This window comes from Carassius carassius, chromosome 28 (assembly GCF_963082965.1).
Source record: "Carassius carassius chromosome 28, fCarCar2.1, whole genome shotgun sequence".
Taxonomy (NCBI): domain Eukaryota; kingdom Metazoa; phylum Chordata; class Actinopteri; order Cypriniformes; family Cyprinidae; genus Carassius; species Carassius carassius.
In genome coordinates, this window is record NC_081782.1 from 24,653,830 (window position 1) to 24,676,417 (window position 22,588).

At 39.0% G+C, this 22,588-nt stretch overlaps 2 protein-coding genes across 2 annotated transcripts; one reads left to right on the forward strand and one right to left on the reverse strand.

Moving 5' to 3' along the window:
• Nucleotides 1-401: 401 nt before the first annotated feature.
• On the reverse strand, nt 402-2,117 carry LOC132108312 (uncharacterized; the record flags this gene model as incomplete). The annotated part of the gene is made up of 2 exons (XM_059515017.1): nt 402-1,364; nt 1,623-2,117. Coding segments are annotated over 2 exons (1,458 nt in total), but the record flags the coding sequence as incomplete, so codon positions are not given.
• A 3,728-nt stretch (nt 2,118-5,845) lies between these two features.
• LOC132108490 (thymus-specific serine protease) lies at nt 5,846-10,895 on the forward strand. Its single transcript, XM_059515188.1, has 11 exons — nt 5,846-6,116; nt 6,391-6,490; nt 6,680-6,809; nt 6,874-6,997; nt 7,519-7,596; nt 7,703-7,750; nt 7,824-8,108; nt 8,850-8,982; nt 9,600-9,779; nt 10,479-10,630; nt 10,767-10,895. Exons 1-11 carry the CDS (start codon nt 5,943-5,945, stop codon nt 10,818-10,820), a joined length of 1,458 nt encoding a protein of 485 aa, XP_059371171.1. The 5' UTR covers nt 5,846-5,942; the 3' UTR covers nt 10,821-10,895.
• Nucleotides 10,896-22,588: the final 11,693 nt, after the last annotated feature.

Below are 22,588 nucleotides of genomic sequence, written 5' to 3' on the forward strand. Positions count from 1 at the left end.
CACAACCAAATCCCAGGGGGGAACACGGGATCGTACTGGAGGTCTCAGCCTCAGCGCACCGCGGAGGAAACATGTAACTAGGGGGTGTCTACCCACTGACTGATCATTGAAAGGGACATGGAAAGCAGCTATGGCCGCCACGTAAACCTTTAAGGTGGAGTGGGATAACCCCGCAGAGAGCCTGGCTTGTAAAAACTACAGAACTGTACCAACTGGGCAGTCTGCTGGGTCAAGCTGGCGGTCTCTGCACCATGAAGTGAAGAGCTTCCACTTCAGGGCGTACAGTTTCCTCGTAGAGGGAGCTCTGGATTGGAGTAGGGTCTCAACAACCTCGGTTGAGAGACCAGCTGCTAACAGCTGTGCCCCCTTAGGGGCCACACCCACAGCTTCCACAACTCCGGGCGAGGGTGAATTATCGTGCCCTGCGCCTGTGAGAGTAGGTCTGTCCTGATCGGTATCTCCCACGGAGAGCCGTCGAGGAGCGAGACTAGATCTGAGAACCATACTCGGCCCGGCCAGAACGGGGCTACTAGTAGTAGACGGGCCCCGTCCCGGCGTACTCTCGCCAGAACTCCCGGGAGCAGAGCGATAGGGGGAAAAGCGTACAGACAAAGCCTCGGCCAGGTCTGTACCATAGCGTCCAGTCCCAGAGGAGCTGTATGAACTAGAGAGAACCAGAGGGGACATTGCAATGTCTCCTGAGTCGCAAAGAGGTCCACCTGGGCTGTGCCAAATACTCTCCATATCTGCTTCACCACCTCGGGGTGAAGCATCCATTCCCCGGGCCTCGGCCCCTGTCTCGACAGTATGTCTGCTCCCACATTCAATCTCCCAGGAATATACACTGCTCTGATCGAGAGGAGTTTGCCCTGGGACCACAGAAGGATCTGGTGTGCCAGCTTGTACAAGGGGCGCGAACGCAGACCCCCCTGGTGATTGATATAAGAGACCACTGATGTGTTGTCGGTGCGCACCAACACATGGTGACCTCTCAGGTCTGGGAGGAAATATTTCAATGCTCGATAGACTGCTAGTATCTCTAGGCAATTGATGTGCCATGTCGGATGGCGACCACTCGACAGACCGCGGGCAGGGTGGCCACTTATGACCGCACCCCAACCGGTGAGGGACGCATCTGTCGCTAGCGTTACACGGCGACAAGGAACTCCCAGCACCGGGCCCTGATTCAAGAACCAAGGTTTCTTCCACATGTCTAAGGCACGAAGGCACCGCCGCGTGACCTTGATAACTCGAAGTGGATTTCCCCTCGGGGAAAAGCCCTTGGACTTGAGCCACCACTGTAGGGGTCTCATGTGCAGCAGGCCAAAAGGTATCACGTTGGACGCTGCTGCCATCAGCCCTAACAATCTCTGGAATTGTTTGACAGTGAGTGACTGGCCTTCTTTGACTCTCTCGACTGATGTGAGGATCGACTCGATCCGAGCAGGAGACAAACGTGCCTGCATCGTGGTCGAATTCCACACTACGCCTAGATAGGTGGTTCTCTGAACTGGAGAAAGTACACTCTTCTTGGCGTATAGTCTCAAACCCAGCTCCGCCATGTGTGCGAGAACGACATCTCGATGTCGAGCCGCCATCTGCTCTGATTGAGCTAGGATCAACCAATCGTCTATATAATTTAAAATGCGGATGCCCTGCATACGGAGGGATACCAGAGCCGCATCCATACATTTCGTGAACGTGCGGGGTGAGAGTGCGAGGCCAAAGGGAAGTACTCGATATTGATAAGCTTTTCCCCCGAAAGCGAACCTCAGAAACTTCCTGTGTTGTGGAAGGATGGATATGTGGAAGTATGCGTCTTTGAGATCTATTGTGACAAACCAGTCCTCGGATCTGATTTGAGCTACAACCTGGTTGACAGTGAGCATTTTGAACTTCAGTGACATAACTGAGCGGTTCAGGAGACGTAAGTCTAAGATCGGACGCAACCCCCCATCCTTCTTTGGAACTATGAAATACCGGCTGTAAAACCCGGATTCCCTGTCTAGAGGAGGGACCACCTCGATGGCCTCCTTCCTTAAAAGGGTATTCACTTCTTGTTCCATAACCAGAGCCTGCTGGGGGCCGACCACAGTCGGTGTAACCCCGTTGAAATTCGGTGGTGGATGACCGAACTGAATGCAATAGCCTCTTTCTATTGTACGCAGGACCCACTGAGATACATTTGGCAGTAGCTTCCACGCTGCTAAATAATCTACTAAGGGAATCAGTCTCTCGAGACTGACCTCTGGTGTAAGAGGCCCCCGAAGGGGCGGCGAGCATCCCAGCTCCGCTACGCTCACGGGCGGAAGTAACTGGGAGTGGCACTCGCTGGAGGCCGCTGCGCCCTGAAACTCTGGCAGGGTTGGCAGACCGACCTCCTGAGGGTACTGAGGTGAGACGGGCACCGTATAATGAGGTGGACCGCGCTCTACCCCAGTAGGGGCTACCCTCTGGATCCTGGCGTCAGGATCTTTTCGTCGAGGACTTCCGGGCTTCGATGACAGATCTTAAATCGGTTTTTGCCCTAGAAGCCCCCGACTCAGAGCGTCGTTGCCCTCGGTCCCGACGTGAGGGAGCACGAGCGGCGACGCTCTGTTTTTGCGCTTCCCGGTGTGAGGAGCCGGTATGTGGCTAGTCATCTCCCGCCTAGATGCACCACGAGAGCGACGAGGGAGGAAACTCTGGAACGCCGCCGCCTGCTTGTGTGCCTCCTGGAACCTGTCGACGACAGTGTTGACTGTGTCGCCGAACAGGCCCGAGGCTTGAAGCGGGGCGTCCAGGAGGCAGACCCTGTTTCGTTCTTTAATTTCTGACAGGGTCAGCCACAAATGCCTCTCCGCGGCCACTAAGGCTGCCATAGACCGCCCAATTGCGCGAGCGGTCTCTTTAGTGGCGCGGAGGGAGAGATCAGCGGTCTTTCTGAGTTCTTCTACATCTTCAGACTTAATCCCCTCCCCCTCATCGATATCTCTCAGCAGGTCCGCCTGATAAGCTTGCAGGACTGCCATAGTATGAAGGCACGCCCCAGCCTGACCTGCTGCCACATAACCTTTGCCCACTAGCGATGATGTAACTCGAAGCAGCTTAGTGGGCAATGTCGGAGCCTTTAGAGACGAAGCCGAACCGGGCGTCAGATAGCCCGCGAGCGTCTGTTCGACCCGTGGCATCGCTCTATAACCACGCTCTCCCAGCCCCATCACGTTGCCATAATATAGTGAATCGGGGCCAAAGAGGCGGGTCAAATACGGGTGGTTCCACGATCTCGATAACTCATCATGGAGATCGGGAAAATACAGAAAGCTCCGTAGTGGAGGTGGTTGCCTCGGCCACAGAAAGCGTTCGTCTAATTTGCTTCTCTGCGGCAAAGTTTGTTTCTCAGCAGGCCAGTCGATTTTTAATTTATCTACTGCTCGCGTGACCACCTCCAAAAGCTCCTCATACTGGGGCGACAGGGGTGGCGAATCCCCAGCAACAGTCTCCACATCGACCTCCTCGGAGGACGAGAGGTGAAGAGCTGATCCCTCACCCCGGGGGGAAGAAACCGACGAGTGTGCTTCCGAACCCAGGGTTTGGGCGCCGGATCTGGCAGATGAGGAAGGAGATAAGGACTGGCCCGTCTCCATTCCTTCTGACAGATCCACCTGCGAACCCCACGAGTGCAGCAGCCGCTCTGCCTCGGCAGAAGCGGGGCCAGCACCGCGAGGAACGCTGGTGAAGGCTCCCTCCTCGAAGAGAGCCCTCCGGGATCGAAGCGTCCGCATTGGCAATCGCTCGCAATGCGGACAGTCGGCCCCCTCGAGAGCCGACTCAGCGTGCTTCGATCCCAGGCTAGCCACGCACAGACTGTGTGTATCCCCGCCCCTAATGTAGCGAGGGCAGGGAGGAACACACAATCTATAACGTGGCTTGGAATCGCCCTTCATATGTTTGGTCTTTTGCTTTTGCTTAGGCATATTGAGCTGTTTTAGCGATCTTTTAATGGCTAAGGGACAGACAACAATAAATAGGACCAACAGGACAGACTTTTGACATGCACACACAGAGCGCTTGCTGACAGATTCGAAGCTGAAGCCAGCTGCACGGCACGTGCTTTTATAGCTTCCTGGTCGCTACGTCACCCCGCCCGTGACGTCACGCCTTTCCGATGGACTGATTGCACACGATATTCAGAGTCGGTCTCGTCAGGGACGTTCCCCAAAAGCGTTTCGACGCAGCTCGAGTTCCTGAAAAGGAACTTGCTATTGCATATTTCAGTTCGGTCTTCACAATTCAGTGCCTTAATGCAGCTTCATGTCAAATAATTAACCAAAAATCCTGCTAAACATGTTCAGTGCTGAATGCGGTAAAAATTAAACACCTGAAATGGAGGTAAATGGTTTGACTTGCTTTTGTATTCTATGAATTGTTTTTAATTTATCAGTGTTCTGCATTACATAAAATGGCACAATTTGTATAAATATTTTTGTGATATTTTTGCATCTCAGTAAAACAGCTAATGCCAATTTAAGTATATATTGTAGGACCTAGTCAATATGGATGATGTGTGAAGAGAAAGTAGTTTGGTCTTGAAATATGAACATCGTCACAGCTTGGATATTGTATTTTTCTGCGCGTCCAGGTTTCAGGTGTTCATTATCATACTGTACACACTGTAAAGTTATTCACAGAACTGTGGACATCATATCATATTACAGGCTTCTCAGCTGGGTATAAAAACTGCTCCAGTCTCATATACACTGGAAACCATCATCCATGACCAAACCACAGGCTTCTTTTAGACTAACATCTGTGAGAATGATGTCTATGATGAGTTGGGTTACAGTGATACTGCTTATTGACCTGGTTTGCTCCGGTAAGACTGGTTCTGCATTGCCTTGAATTAGTTTGTATTACAAGCATTGACTTCTTATTTAACTTCTTACCCCTAACTTCTAACTCAATTTAAAATAATATAGCATTTGAAAAGTAATATATATTTTCATAGTCATGTTACTAGTTTGTGTTATTTCAGTGGGTAATTGAAAGAATAGTCTGTTCATTGTTGTATCTCTTATTATTATTGATAATATCTGAAAGCACGTAATTTCTCCCTTATTTACACCCCAATGATTTATTTATATTTATATATAAAATAAATTAATATAAGAATGAAGTACTTTTTGCTTTGTATTGACATTTAGATATTATGCTTTTTATTATTTTTAAAGTGGTATATAAATTTTATGGATGCAGAAATTGTCCTTCACTTCAACTGTTCTTTTCTCATCTGTTCCTTCTGACATGTTTAAACGAAACCTGTCCCCTTCAGCGGGGATAGTATTATCATCTCCAGCATTTGACAGCATTATTGTATTTTAAGTTTGTCAGTGTGTTTACACTTATCTTGTTTTTGTCAAGCTTCGAGTCAGCAATAGGCTTTTCTGCAGGAAATCACTGTCCTGTTTCATGACGCTATGAGATATAAATCTCACTGTGTTATTAACGTTCTTTCAATTATAGTGTGTTATGTGAATATTTACCAGATTTGATCAATGGGGTTGAAATAATTTAGTGCTAAAGTGATAAAAATTAAAACTGTTCAGTCATGTTTCCTGAGAGTAACCAATGCATCAACAAGAGCTGTAATTAAATACTAATTTGTTTGCTCCTACAAGTCCAGATAAGCTTTTATCTGTTCACATTTAGCTTAATGTGATTACTACAAAGGGGAAAAAAATATGTGTGTGTGTGTGGTAAATGTATAAAAATGATAAATAAACTATAAAACTAACAAGGGCTGCTAGTAAATATAAATCTATTAAATCTAAAGTGATTCCTGTATGGAAAAATGGCTGACAAAAAGTGAAAATGCTTCCTTCTGTTCCAACTGAAAGCATTCCCGCGTCAGATTATTACGTTACCAAACACTCACACACTTTTGTTTTCACATATATAGACATATGGTCTATTTTCTAGGTCAAATTCTATGGAGAATGAAGGACCATGTGCATAAAATCCAAGAGGCCAGAATAAAACAGCGTGTGACACAGACTTCCACTGTCATTCCCAAAACAGGCACAATTCACCAACCCCTGAACCACTTTGATAGGAAAGATGACAAAACTTTCCCACAGGTACAAATGACAGACACAGTCTTACACTCACGCTCTTCTTTACATGTGATATCATCAGGATGGCACAAGAAATATGTCTTTTTAAATCATTATTATTATTATAATAACCTAATTTAAATTATTATGTTAAATAAATATAACGTGAATTATTTAATAATAATATTGATCATTATTCTTTTTATTCTAAAATGAAATTTTAATTATATTAGAATGAATGATTTATCTTCTCAGTTATTTTGCTATCATCATTTATTCATTAATATTTGATCTGCAGAAATTCTTTGTGAACGACGTTTATTGGCAGCGTTCGGATGGACCAGTCTTTCTCTACATAGGAGGAGAGGGCCCACTCTCTAAATTCAGTGTGTTGTTCGGTTAGTACCAATTTTTTCTTGTTTGAACCTGATCATTGTTCCTGATCTGCTAATCTGCTAATGTATATCGTTTTTTTTCAAGGCCTAGTGAATGAAATTTTAAAAGGTTCTGTAATGGAATAAGGCTAAAACATTTCCATTTCATTTTAAGAATGAATGATAAAGAAACAAATATTGAACAATTGTTAGGCCACCACGTGGACATGGCAGAGAGACATGGAGCACTGCTGGTGGCTCTGGAGCACCGCTTCTATGGGCAGAGCATCAACCCCGATGGTCTGGAGACAGAGAACCTGAGAGATCTCTCCAGCCAGCAAGCGTAAGTCATGCTGACAGTCATGTGACATTTATCAAGCATGTTGTTTCACCTCTTTCTGTCTCAGTTTAGTCGACCTGGCTGCGTTCCATCATTATATCAGCCAGAGGTTCAGCCTCTCCCATAAGAACACCTGGATCAGCTTCGGTGGTTCGTATGCTGGAGCACTCTCAGCTTGGTTAAGAGGAAAGGTTTGTTCCAAACAAATCTTTGTTGTTAAGTTAAAAAATGTGCTTAAATTGTTTAATTTGTTTTCTACATCTATAATTCAAATGAAACATTTTAAACAAAGTCTCCACCAGTTCTGTTAACTGCACCTTAAAAAGTAAATAAATCAACATAAAATTTCATAATAGGGTCCCAGTAGTAGGTTAAGGCATTACATTTCTTACAGTATTGATTAATAGTTGTAAACATTAGTCAATAAAATTAGGCTACAAGTGTTCAAGTTATTTCATGTTAGCTCAGGTCCATCAGATAATGTTGAAAGATACAACTTTTGTTTTTAATAATGTGTTTGAAAAGTTTGCGATTTGAATTCTTGAATACCTTGAATGTTAGTTCTAAGTAATGTTAACAAATGGAACCTTGTTGTGAAGTGCTATCAAATTCTGTCATCATTGATTCTTTCCTGTATCACCAAAGAATGCTTCAATGAACATATAAATAACCAATAATAGCCTGTATCTTTCTAATGGTCTTTCTCTTCTAGTTTCCTCATCTTATCTATGGAGCAGTGGCATCCTCTGCCCCTGTTCAAGCTCAGTTGGACTTTAGCTCTTATAATAGGGTATGGGTTTGTAAAAACACATGTGGGAGGTATTTTATAAATTAAAGCACATTATTATTGCATTACTTGTATAGTCTGGTATTTATTTATTTATTCATTTTTGCAGGTGGTTGGTTATAGTCTTATGAATGAGGCAGTGGGTGGCTCTAAAAAGGTAAGAGCACATTTAGGCTCACTATGAATTTCTCTGTGTGTGTTTGAGTGACTATCTGTGTGTGTGTCCTCAGTGTGTAGCAGAAGTGAAAGGGGTGTTTGCAGCAGTAGAGGCAGCTCTGCTAATGGGGAATGAGGTAGAGGTGGGAAAAGACTTCGGCTGTTGTGAGACCCCTTTCAAACCAGAGGACAAGATAGAACTGTTGCAGAGTTTGGCCGATATCTTCATGGGAACCGTCCAATACAATGAGGAGGGGGTTGCATTCAGCATCGCAGAACTTTGTGACATCATGACCAATAAGAGTGAACAGAATAAACAAAAGGAGGAGGCGTATGACCGTCTGGTCAAACTGGTGGAGGTAACATTTCTTAATCTCATATTAAGTGGTATCCTAAAATCTGTTTGCTGTTTATTTGGTTCAAATTAAAAATGTTCAAACTTTTATGTAAAAAAATTTATAAATAAAAACATCCTAAATTTAAGCATTGAGATGTATTTAAAAGTGTGGTACAACAGTATTTATTACCACAGATTGATTGATTGATTATTTATTACTGTTAATGTTTAATAATATCAAGCATGATTGACTCTCTATCGCCTTAATTTTGTGTATTATTTCATTCAGTATATAAGATGAATGAGCTAGAAGTAATATAAGCTGCAACATATTTTTTTCTTGAGTTAATTTTGATCAAACTTCCGAGTTGGACTCAAAATTGTATTACAAATGCACAGTATGCTGAATGTATATAAATGAGGTCACATGGCAACAATTATCATACTAGGATTTGAAAAGTTTATCCTATAATGCTTTCGATTTCACATCTTGCTTTTGAAAAATAGTAGACAGTATGCACTGTATCAAAGTCCTTTACTCACTAGCAGTATGTTATTAGTGTTCTATTTTGCACGTAACCCGAAATGTTCAGCAAAATGAAATGCACGATATTATATCTAACCAGCAGAGGGCATCAATGTATATGAAAAAAAAAGTTGCCTGATTTTTTTATTTTTTTTAATTTCCATTCAGTGTTTCCTCTTGCTACAAAATACATTGTGTTAGATTGAAAAAGTCACAACCTCTTTGCCATGTATTCAGATGTATCGTGCCAGAGAGAAGGTGCCATGTCTGGATGTTTCTCATGAGAAGCTTGTGCTTGAACTCAGAAACACTACAGCTACATCCAGCTACAGACAGTGGTTCTACCAGACCTGCACTGAGTTTGGCTTCTGTGAGTACTAGATCTAGCCTGGGTTTCAATCAAACTCCTTATACAAATATTCACACAGAGACACCTACACAGTAGCCCCAGGAGTAAAGTATCTTCTCACTTCTGTCTGAAAGTCATTACATTAGAAACAAAAAATCATCAAACCAGGTGGCATCTGCAAACAAAATTTTTCTCAGAACTAACCAGTTATCTTCTTTCCATTTTGCATTGACTTTTAACAAACAAGATGATTTTTATTAAGCCTACATGCATGTTTTGCATTTTATGAAGTCAGTTCCATCAAGTTCACACAGGTGGAGTAGTACTGGTGTAGTTTATGTTCTGTGAACATGTTTGGTGAAAGTTTGTATCATACTACTTTTTGTCTTTATCTTGAACTACAGTATATCTATCGTTGCATGTTGCATAAAACCTAACAAACATTTTTTTTCTTGCTATCTTTAAAAGGCATTTGGCTTTACATACGCAATGCTATGATGTTCTTCAAATTGTTCAGTGCAGCCAAATTCTTGTAATGTCTATGTATTTAAGCTAATTGAATATTCTTTTACAGTGTATTCCAAATTTAGTTTACATGAGGTCTATAGTTTTGAGTTATTTTTGTGTTTATGGAGCAGATCAGACGTGTGAGGACACCAGCTGCCCCTTCTCACGTATGTCAACCATCCAGTCTCAGACTGAGCTCTGCTCTCGAATCTTTGACATCCCTAAGGACCATCTGCCTGTCCACATTGACTTTACCAACCAGTACTATGGAGGGAACCGGCCCCAGACACAAAGAGTGCTCTATGTCAATGGTAAGAATGTAGCTGGATTTTGTTTTTTTACTAAGTGTTAATATGTTTATTAAAAATAGGATGATCTGTTACAAAATTTTTTTAGCAAACCAAAATGGAAGATGATAGAAAAACATCAAAACTATCATTAAAAATTGTAATTATAAATAGTGTGTAAACAGAAGTTTTTTTTCTATTTATATTCTTTCAACTTAGATTTATGCTGAAATATTTTTAAAATAAAAGTTATATTTGAGTTTATTCACATTTTCTTAGATGTAATGACAGTAGCTGCCTGCTCAGAGTACAGTGATTAAATATTGCCATACATCAAAAAAGCATATATATATATATATATATATATATATATACACACACAGAAATATTTGTAAATATATTAAAAAAATGGCCAAAAAATGTATTTATTAAAATATATGTACAGATATTTTCTACCAATATATATTTGACAATTTTTTTTCTATTTTTGAAAATATATTTTAAATATATAAATATATATTTTTAAAGCATTTAAAAATATATACATTTCACCTCTATATATTTCAGTCCAAGAACATGCTTTTTCCTCAGAAATGCATTTAGAAATATGTTTTGGTATATGAAGTTTGAAACTAAATTAATTTCTTATTTCAAAACTAAACTTCATTGTGCTTCACTGTTTGCAACATTTATGTTTCATTAAGACATGTTTTTCTGACCAAGGAAACATTGACCCATGGACAGAGCTAAGTGTAGTCTGGAATGACACTATGGTGGACAATGACAGAGTTATTCTTATTGACGGCACCGCCCACTGTAGGGACATGAACTCCGATAAATCAATGGATAGACCTGCATTGCACCAAGCCAGGAAGGTACAAAAAAAAAAAAAAAAAAAAAAAAATTCTATAGATTATTTAATTTTTGTTTAATACATATATATATATATATTAAATAAGGGAGAAATGCTGTTTTTTTTCTCTCAACGTTTTCATGTTCTTACCCCCACAGGAGATTGGAAGACGTGTGGCCATGTGGCTCAAAAGTGCAGCACTGGCACCATAAGATTTGATCAGCATGTCTTTCTGATAATCACATGACCAAAGCATGCCAACTGAGTTTCCTTTTGCCCTTTAATTTGCAAAAAAAATAGTAATAAATAAAAATAAATAAATAAAATTGAGTGGTTGTGGTTGTGTATTCCAGGGGTATGATCATGCTGTTTTTATTAGGCCTTGCTGAAATACCAGTTTTGCTCAAATTTGAACTTCTGAAATTTAACCTATTATAAAAAGTGTAATAGACAATTTACATGGATGATTATGTCTATGAAAAACCACCGGCTTGTCTTATACAATAGGAGGCGCTATTGGTATTATGTATACCCCTCCTATTAACAACCTCTTCTAGCCAAAAAAACGTTATGAGGGTTGATCTGTAAGTACCTTTCACAATGAAAAATAATAATAATTGCATGAGTAATAATGTAGTGCAGTTGATTCAACTGCAGATCCAATTCATACAATAGATGAATCTTGCAAAGCTTTCAGCACGTTATACAAATTTAATGATGCAATTCAAGGACCAAGAGATATTATGAGATGCATGGTGTTAAGAACAAGAAGATTATCCTGTTATTCTCATATATTCCTATTGCATGATCTGTACATTACAAGAGTAATCAATTGTTTCTACACAAATCATTTACAAATAGAGGCATGTGAAGTGTTGTCTGAACAACGGCAGAAACAGAAAATCAATCATACTCAATCTGTGAATGTATGAGTGTGTGTAAGGTGAGCAAGAGCCAGTTGTTACAAAGCCATCTGCTTGGCGGCAGTGTGTGTGTGAGAGGGGGTGGTTTAGGGGACAGGGGGTGTGTTCAGCTCCTGCTGTTTGGTCCTGCCTCTCGCTGATTGATGATCTCCACTCCCCCAGGGTCGACCAGGTCACGACCTCCCACTACTGACCCCCCCTCGGAGAGAGCTCATTCAGCACCCTGCCTTCTCTCTCACACACACACACACACACACACACTATTCCCTCCATTTGGCACCCCCCCCCCCTGCTTTCAGCAGACATATGAATACATATACACTTGCCAATGTACTGTCCACAGTCACTTATCCTGTCTTAAATATAATGTGTGAACAGCAGGGTCCTGTAGTGTGACATGCTCTGCTTCATCTAAAACTATTTTATAATGATTATCCATGACATGGTTTTATGTTAACTTTAAATGTGTAGAAATGTAATATTTGTACTTTTAAAAATTAATTTGTGAAACTCCAGGACACTGCTTTTACATGTCATGTCAACTGCCCATATATAAGACAGGGGGAATTACCACACACACACACACATTTTAAATTTGAATTTAAAAATGATAAAAAGTATACATGCATTTTTTTCTTTCTTTATTCCTTTTTTTTACTATTTTAGTTCACACACACACACACACACACACACACACACACATATATATATATATATATATATATATATATATATATATATATATAATTATTTACATACCTCACAATTATTTTGTTTTTGCATTTTATTAATCTTTTTTACATACATAATAATGCTTTACAATATTGTTTTACAGACATTTTGTCTGTTAATTTATCTTATAATTCTATCAATGATTAAATACATTTGTCTTTTATATTTCCATAGATGCTTAAAAATCAATAAATATATTGTCAAGAAATAATAAATAATAAAATATAAGTTGCTCAGAGTTGACAGTATCATGTTTTCAGTAATATTCTAAACATCAATCACATCACATCACAAGTTTTTACACACACTGTTTTGGCTTTTACTTATGTCAGTTTGTGTCATTAAAATCAATAATGATTATGTAAACAATAATAATAATAATGAAAAACTTGATAATACAAATAATTGCTTCTGTGTTTTCTTAATTTATTTGGTTTTGCTTGTTTTATCGATTTTACAGGCATTTAAAAATATAGTTTTACAGACATTTTATGTAATTTATTGTTGTCCATTGATGATTAAAAAAATAAAGAATAGTCTACTGTAAATTAATAATAAACCAAACATATTATGTATATAGTATTATGTTTCAATTATAATATTAGCTCACATCTTAGACTTAGAACACATTCTAATATATTTTTAACCATTCTGTGCTGTAAATAATATCATTTTGAATTACATTTTTTAAAAGCAGCCTGCACACAGGTTTATCTCATCACTGCAACCAGATAAGCAGAAGCTAAGAGTCTGTTGTAGAAAACTCTCTCTCTCTTCAGCCTGTTCCCTTGATCAATGAGCAAGTGCCAGAGCCACAACTATTAATCAGGGCCTATCGGCTATCTGTCTACCACAACAACCAATCACAGCGCCCCGACAGCTACTCCATAACAAATGGAGCAGGGAGGAAGGAGGAGGGGTGAGGTGAAGCCATACTTTATCTGATCTTAGCCAGGTCACAGCACAATGACACTTACAGATGACTACAGATGCTGATTGAAAACACACATGCGGTCTGAAACAAAAGTACGCACACGTGTAAACAGCGATGCCATGCTATAATGAACAAATATTTGGTGCAGATACGTAGGTAAATATAGGTTAAAATTCCACCCAATCATTGTTTTATAGTCCCAATAATTCATAAACAGTCTCTTCACACCAGCTGTTCCAGGTTTCTCACTACTATGATAACATAGTCTGTGAAAGTCCCGCCCATTTGTGACACTCTCTGCCTTATTAGCATATACACAGCCCTGAGTGAGAAGCTGCAGTCCACCATTACTGTTTTCTTGCTGTATCTGCTGGAGGTACAATGTCAGCGCCAAAGAGCCAATAAAAGTGTCGTGTGTTGGGATGCACCAACAAACACAGGAGTCACCATAGACCGCTGAGGACACATGGTTACATTTCATTTTCAAACAAAATTTCCAGGGAAAAAAACGTGCTAATATGTGTGCTAATATTTTGCACCAGACTCGACTGCCTCACAAACAAGGGTCAGTTCAGTGCTGGAGTTGATAAAGCTACCATTGTCTCTGCCTGTTTTCTCTAATGCTGCCTTCATGTGCTACCAGAATGATCATGAATAGGAATGTGGTAGTGTGTGAGGTCAGTAACACGGTCACGTAACACCGGTATGCCGCAAGCATGAGCTCTTGAAGCTCTGCACTCTCCTGAGGAGGGAGCAGGGTTGGAAAGTTTTGCAACAAAACTCTCCTGAGGACATGAAAAGCAAACCTCGGTGACAGTTTTAAAGTAGCCCAATTCTGCGGGGAAAACTGCAGACTTAGCAACACTGGAAGGGAGGTGGGAGCACCGGCTCATTTTAATTTAAAGGGGACGTACACATAAACAGAGCATTTTGGCTCATACCCTAAAAGTGGCATTTTTAATTATCTGTGGGGTATTTTGAGATAAAACTTTGTATACACACTCTGGGGACATCAGAGAACAATTTTAAATATTGTATCAATGCATTCTATGGCACCTTTAAGGGTTAGATAGATGCATGTGGCCCATTGTATTGCTGCACTAAGAACCAAAAAGACTTATCTGTTAGACAAGATAGCAGTCAGATAGAACAGACAGAAGCACTGCACCAAGTTTAGTGGATGAAGCTTGAAAGGTCTGAAATATTGACCTGTGATACAAACCCGATTCCAAAAAAGTTGGGACACTGTACAGATTGTGAATAAAAAACAGAATGCAATGATGTTGAAGTTCCAATTTCAATATTTTATTCATAAATCAACATAGATGACATATCACATGTTTAAACTGAGAAAATGTATATTTTTAAGGGAAAAATAAGTTGATTTTAAATTTCATCAACACATCTCAAAAAAAGTTGGGACAAGGCCATGTTTACCACTGTGTGGCATCCCCTCTTCTTTTTATAACAGTCTGCAAACGTCTGGGGACTGAGTTGCTCAAGTTAAGGAATAGGAATGTTGTCCCATTCTTGTCTAATACAGGCTTCTAGTTGCTCAACTGTCTTAGGTCTTCTTTGTCGCATCTTCCTCTTTATGATACGGCAAATGTTTTCTATGGGTGAAAGATCTGGACTGCAGTCTGGCCATTTCAGTACCCGAATCCTTTTTTTACGCAGCCATGATGTTGTAATTGGTGCAGTATGTTGTCTGGCATTGTCATGTTGGAAAATGCAAGGTCTTCCCTGAAAGAGACGACATCTGGATGGGAGCATATGTTGTTCTAGAACTTGGATACCTTTTAGCATTGATGGTGCCTTTCCAGATGTGTAAGCTGCCCATGCCACACGTACTCATGCAACCCCATACCATCAGAGATGCAGGCTTCTGAACTGAGTGCTGATAACAACTTGGGTTATCCTTATCCTCTTCAGTTTTGATGACATGGCGTCCCAGTTTTCCAAAAAGAACTTCAAATTTTGATTCGTCTGACCACAGAACAGTTTTCCACTTTGCCACAGTTCATTTTAAATGAGCCTTGGCCCAGAGAAAACGTCTGCGCTTCTGGAACATGTTTAGATATGGCTTCTTTTTTGACCTATAGAGTTTTAGCCGGCAACGGCAAATGGCACGGTGGATTGTGTTCATTGACAATGTTTTCTGGAAGTATTCCTGAGCCCATGTTTTGATTTCCATTACAGTATCATTCCTGTATGTGATGCAGTGCCGTCTAAGGGCCCGAAGATCACAGCATCCAGTTTGGTTTTCTGGCCTTGACCCTTACGCACAGAGATTGTTCCAGATTCTCTGAATCTTTGAATGATATTATGCACTGTAGATGATGATAACTTCAGATTCTTTGCAATTTTTCTCTGAGAAACTCCTTTCTGATATTGCTCCACTATTTTTCGCCGCAGCGTTGGGGGAATTGGTGATCCTCTGCCCATCTTGACTTCTGAGAGACACTGCCACTCTGAGAGGCTCTTTTTATTCCCAATCATGTTCCCAATTGACCTAATAAGTTGCAAATTGGTCCTCCAGCTGTTCCTTATATGTACATTTAACTTTTCCGGCCTCTTATTGCTACCTGTCCCAACTTTTTTGGAATGTGTAGCTCTTATAAAATCAAAATGAGCCTATTTGGCATGACATTTCAAAATGTGTCACTTTCAACATTTGATGTGTTATCTATATTCTATTGTGAATAAGATATAAGTTTATGAGATTTGTAAATTATTCCATTCTTTTTTTACTCACAATCTGTACAGTGTCCCAACTTTTTTGGAATCGGGTTTGTACATTTTTCAGGATTCTTTGATAAAAAGTTCTAAATAAAAGTGTTTATCCTTTGATTTGTTTTTCCTTTGATTGATTTGTTTACTAATGATTCTATTTGGGAGAAATTTTGTTCTTTTTAACTTTTTATTCATCAAAGAAAAATGATCAAAGGTTCCAAAAATATAATGCAGCACAACAGTTTCAACACTGATAATAAATCAGCATATTAAAATGATTTCTGAAGAGGTAAAGGCTGATTAAAATTCAATTCTGTGTCATAGAAATAAATGATATGTTAAGGTTAAAATTTAAATAGGAAACCAATATTAAGAATTACAATCATATTTCACAATATTACAGTTTTTTCTGTATATTTTATTCAAATAAATACAGCCTTGATGAACAGAAAAGACTTTATCTATCTATCTATACACAAACACACACACACACACACACACACACACACACAGAAACATACTGTACATTTGCTGTCCAACTACAATAAAATAAGTAATCTTACGATAAAATAAGTTTGTTGATTAAACTGGACAGTATCATATTCTCCATAATAATTTCAGCATTAAATTAGATTATTTTGTCAGTAATATCACAGTCAAAAAAGCTGATGTCAGAATAGTGTTTAATATTTTAATATTTAGAAAAATTCTTAACCCTATTGTTTTTTTTCTTTCTCTCTCTCTCTCTCTCTCTCTCTCTCTCTTTTTTATTTTTATTTTTGGCTGACAACTTCATACACTGCAGCCCCATTTCAAACCCCTCCTCAAATAACAACTGTTCCCAGGTCAGCAGGTCCTTCAGAAAATCAGTGTACTCCATAAACTTCCACAGTAAAACGCTATACACAAAGACGAAAGTTTGAGAGCTCCTCTCCCTTCACATACAGCAAAAACATCAAATTCAGTCCAATCAGCAAGCGGTAAAGCAGTCATTCATCATAACACCTCTGCAACAGTCTGTCAGTGCCTGATGCAAAGCAGACCTTCCATTAGATTTATCGAGCACTTGGCTTAGCGTTCCTCCCTTGGCCTTCTCTCTTACCTCCCTCTGTCCTTCTCCACATCTGTCCATCCATCATCTCGGTGGCCAGCGGAAGAGTATTAATCCCTCCACCCCATCCTTCACTCCTCTGGACTGATGAGACGGAGAGCAGGAAATGGGAGAACCTTGGATTTTTCATAACATTTTTGCAACACTGGAAAAGAAAAACTGTATTGCATTACAGAAACCCATGCACATACGTTACACGCAGCTCTGGGTTCACTGCAGGTGTGTCAGTGTGTGTTTAGTTGATTGTCTGAGGGCATATCATGAAGTCATGAAAAAGTTCACTGGATCAAGATATATCCACTGAAACGATGCCATGCGTTTAGCACCTGTGTTAAGACATGTTGAGCTTTATTGTTTATGCAGGTGGTGCTATAGTTTGATGTTTCCAGATCCAGTTCAACCCTTCTGTTATCTTCATTCTTGCATATCATCTTTCAGTTGTCTGTAAATAAAAGTGGCAAAAGCTTAATTGTGAATTATTCCCTTTCACTTCATGTTAAAAGAGCTGATTGTAATGCATTGAGCTTGAATATGTGCAAGCGCGACTGAGAGATTTCATTCTGTCAGATGGAAAGAGTTGTGTTTAAGGCACTTTGCAGACACTCTACTAGCAAAGTAGACCATGCTTTAGGCTGATAATAATAAATCTGCATTTACATCCATACATTTACATCACAAAATAGTTTTGAACCTTTTCATATATCAAAACAAAAATTGACAATTTTCTTCCTTTTCATATTGCTCACAGCATTTTAATGTTGGCATTTTCACAATTTTGCAGGATTCTGTCAAATTAATTTGAGCAAAAAAAAAAAATACTGTAGTTTGTTTGAATGCACAAACTCTAATACTTACATTTAAATATGTATATATATATATACTTTACTATATATATATTTTTTTTTTTACATTTAAGTATTTGAATTGCATTCCATCCATTTGAGAGAAGTCAAAGCAAAGCAGAACTATTGGCAAGATAAGCCAGACCAAAATCTTTACTCTTTATTTCTCTCTTCCACTCATTCCCCACACTCTGTTCTCCTGCCTCTCCCCCCGGAGTGACAGGTAGATTAAGGGGCCTGATAGATGCCTCTCTTTCTATCTCCTTCTCTCTCCCTCTATCTATCATGGGCCCTGCTGTAATTGCGGTTGTGTCGGGCTGGCACTGCAAGCCACCATCCATCTCTTTAATAACAAACAGTCAGGGAAACGGATGGTGCTCGGGCTCGGAGTTAATCTCCATCTGTAAGAAGACCATTGGAGGGAGAGAGAGAGAAAAAGAAAGAGGGGGAGAGATTGTGAGAGTTGAGGATGAAGAGAAAGACAGACTTAGGGTTCTAGAGAAAGACAGGAAAGTCTGCCATGGCTTCTTTGCTCCCAAATGTGGTGAAATATGAATATACAAGAACTACACACACACAAACAAAAACAAAGACAGAATAATAAAGAACAGGGAAACTTTTGACTGTAGAACAAAATATACAAGTGAACAAATCCTCTAATCTCTTAAAAATAGCAAAAAATGGGCTGTAATGAATTGCTATGCAGATGGTAAGGAATTCTGAGTGGTTTTTACATTGATTGACATCAATGGTTCCACAAAGAACCTTTACCATCCATGGAACCTTTTCATTCCACTTAAGGTTCTTCACATTGGTTAAAGGTTCTTCACAAACAAACAAACAAACAAACAAAACAAAACAAAACAAAACAAAACAAAACAAAAAAAAAAAAATATATATATATATATATATACAGTACAGACCAAAAGTTTGGACACACCTTCTCATTCAAAGAGTTTTCTTTATTTTCATGAATATGAAAATTGTAGAGTCACACCGAAGGCATCAAGGGCTATTTGACCAAGAAGGAGAGTGATGGGGTGCTGCGCCAGATGACCTGGCCTCCACAGTCACCGGACCTGAACCCAATCGAGATGGTTTAGGGGTGAGCTGGACCGCAGACAGAAGGCAAAAGGGCCAACAAGTGCTAAGCATCTCTCGGGGAACTCCTTCAAGACTGTTGGAAGACCATTTCAGGTGACTACCTCTTGAAGCTCATCAAGAGAAAGCCAAGAGTGTGCAAAGCAGTAATCAAAGCAAAAGGTGGCTACTTTGAAGAACCTACAATATGACATATTTTCAGTTGTTTCACACTTTTTTGTTATGTATATAATTCCATATATAATTCCACATGTGTTAATTCATAGTTGTGATGCCTTCAGTGTGAATCTACAATTTTCATAATCATGAAAATAAAGAAAACTCTTTGAATGAGAAGGTGTGTCCAAACTTTTGGTCTGTACTATATATATATATATACAGAGCTGGGTAGTAACGGATTACATGTAATCTGGATTACGTAATCGGATTCCAAAACTCAAGTACTTGTAATCAAAGTAAACTACTTTTTAAAATATTCTTAATCAGACTACAGTTACTTTTTTATGGATTACATGATTACATATTATTTGCACAATGGTAATAAATTGTTCACAATTAATTGATTCTCCTAAATTTCCTTTTTTTAACATTTAGAAACTTTTTTTTTTTACGTTGCCTGCTTAAAATGTTTTGAGATGGATAGAAATGTCATTGCTGTGTGAGTTTAGACTTTTTCAAAATTCATGTTTGTAATGTAGCTATTGTTTTATGTTTTTCATTGATACAGTCATATACACTCCTAGTGTTTTTTTTTAAATTAAATATTTGCCCTAGCAGTGATATTGCTGTGAATTTCATGTTTTTCAGTATTGATTTTTGTAATGTAGCTGTTTTCTAAATATACTTAATTATAAGTAAATAAGCTTGAAAATCATAAGATGTGATTTTGTTTTAGTCATTGTTACTAGCAAACACTAAGAGCAAGGTACATTAGTGTTAGTATTTTGTAAATATTAACTGTCCATTGCACTTGAAAAAGAAGCTATTGTGGCTCTTGTTTTTGAATTAAATTTTTTTTTCTTTGTATCTGTCAAAATAGTACACGATCAGGCTAATTCAATATATGTGATATCAAATAAGGGTTAGCACAAATGTAATCCAAAAGTAATCAGATTACGTTACCAAAAATGTGTAATCTAAGAGATTATATTACCGACTACAAATTTTGTCATGTAATCTGTAATCAGTAACTGATTACAATTCATAAGTAATCTACCCAGCTCTGTATATATACAACCCGAATTCCGGAAAAGTTGGGACGTTTTTTAAATTTTAATAAAATGAAAACTAAAGGAATTTCAAATCACATGAGCCAATATTTTATTCACAATAGAACATAGATAACGTAGCAAATGTTTAAACTGAGAAATTTTACACTTTTATCCACTTAATTAGCTCATTTAAAATTTAATGCCTGCTACAGGTCTCAAAAAAGTTGGCACGGGGGCAACAAATGGCTAAAAAAGCAACCAGTTTTGAAAAGATTCAGCTGGGAGAACATCTAGTGATTAATTAAGTTAATTGATATCAGGTCTGTAACATAGCTTTGTCTTAGAGAAGCAGAGTCTCTCAGAAGTAAAGACGGGCAGAGGCTCTCCAATCTGTGAAAGACTGCATAAAAAAATAGTGGAAAACTTTAAAAACAATGTTCCTCAAAGTCAAATTGCAAAGGCTTTGCAAATCTCATCATCTACAGTGCATAACATCATCAAAAGATTCAGAGAAACTGGAGAAATCTCTGTGCGTAAGGGACAAGGCCGGAGACCTTTATTGGATGCCCGTGGTCTTCGGGCTCTCAGACGACACTGCATCACTCATCGGCATGATTGTGTCAATGACATTACTAAATGGGCCCAGGAATACTTTCAGAAACCACTGTCGGTAAACACAATCCGCCGTGCCATCAGCAGATGCCAACTAAAGCTCTATCATGCAAAAAGGAAGCCATATGTGAACATGGTCCAGAAGCGCCGTCGTGTCCTGTGGGCCAAGGCTCATTTAAAATGGACTATTTCAAAGTGGAATAGTGTTTTATGGTCAGACGAGTCCAAATTTGACATTCTTGTTGGAAATCACGTACGCCGTGTCCTCTGGGCTAAAGAGGAGGGAGACCTTCCAGCATGTTATCAGCGTTCAGTTCAAAAGCCAGCATCTCTGATGGTATGGGGGTGCATAAGTGCATACGGTATGGGCAGCTTGCATGTTTTGGAAGGCTCTGTGAATGCTGAAAGGTATATAAAGGTTTTAGAGCAACATATGCTTCCCTCCAAACAACGTCTATTTCAGGGAAGGCCTTGTTTATTTCAGCAGGACAATGCAAAACCACATACTGCAGCTATAACAACAGCATGGCTTCGTCGTAGAAGAGTCCGGGTGCTAACCTGGCCTGCCTGCAGTCCAGATCTTTCACCTATAGAGAACATTTGGCACATCATTAAACGAAAAATACGTCAAAGACGACCACAAACTCTTCAGCAGCTGGAAATCTATATAAGGCAAGAATGGGACCAAATTCCAACAGCAAAACTCCAGCAACTCATAGCCTCAATGCCCAGACGTCTTCAAACTGTTTTGAAAAGAAAAGGAGATGCTACACCATGGTAAACATGCCCCGTCCCAACTATTTTGAGACCTGTAGCAGAAATCAAAATTGAAATGAGCTCATTTTGTGCATAAAATTTAAACTTTCTCAGTTTAAACATTTGCTATGTTATCTATGTTCTATTGTGAATAAAATATTGGCTCATGTGATTTGAAAGTCTTTTAGTTTTCATTTTATTAAAATTTAAAAAACGTCCCAACTTTTCCGGAATTCGGGTTGTATGTATATATATATATATATATATATATATATATATATAGATATATATGTAGATAGATAGATAGATAGATAGATAGATAGATATTATTTTAAGAACTGTTCACTGAAAGATTCTTTAGGGAACCAAAACTGGAAACCTGGAACCTTGTGTTTTCGACATGAGTTAACTGATTTAAAATTGGTTTGAAATCTGTTCTGTGATGTTAAATAATATTTATGACTTTGACTTGAAACAAGATTTTAGTTGTTAGCACTTTTCCTGTTACTTTGTTTTTTTTTTGTATAATGGCCCAAGTCAAAAGGAACCATCCCTGGGTTTTTATGGCATCCTTCAGTGTCTTTGGGTTCTCTATCAGAATGTGACATTCTGATTTCTCTTTAAATACTTGCAATTTTTTTATAGATTTTTTTTTGCCAGCAAGCCTAAATCTTCAGAATGAGCAACCGTGATGCTTACCTTACCAAACACTGATAAATAATAATAATTTATAGTGATTTATTTTGTTTAAAAGTAATTTTAAATATTCAGCTTTATGGTACTTAAGAAACATCTATAGGAGATAAACATTTCAGACAAAGTTCAGGCAGAGGGTGAACTCATATATGGCACGCATAAGAGGCCTGATGTGAAAGATCGAAAAAGTGAAAGAATATTTATGGTTGCTGGGCCAGACGACAAAGTAACTGGAGAGGAGCATGCTCATAAAAAAGCACTCTCTCCCGCTCTCTTTTTTAACCTCCCTCTTTGGTTGTTGCCTCACTGCTATAGGCTTACTTTGATGT

Coding starts and splice junctions, on each gene's coding strand:
- LOC132108490 (XM_059515188.1), top strand. CDS start 5,943: ATGGTCTATTTTCTAGGTCAAATTCTATGGAGAATGAAGGACCATGTG. Junction 6,810..6,873: donor GATCTCTCCAGCCAGCAAGC/GTAAGTCATGCT, acceptor TTTCTGTCTCAG/TTTAGTCGACCTGGCTGCGT. Junction 9,780..10,478: donor AAGAGTGCTCTATGTCAATG/GTAAGAATGTAG, acceptor TTTCTGACCAAG/GAAACATTGACCCATGGACA.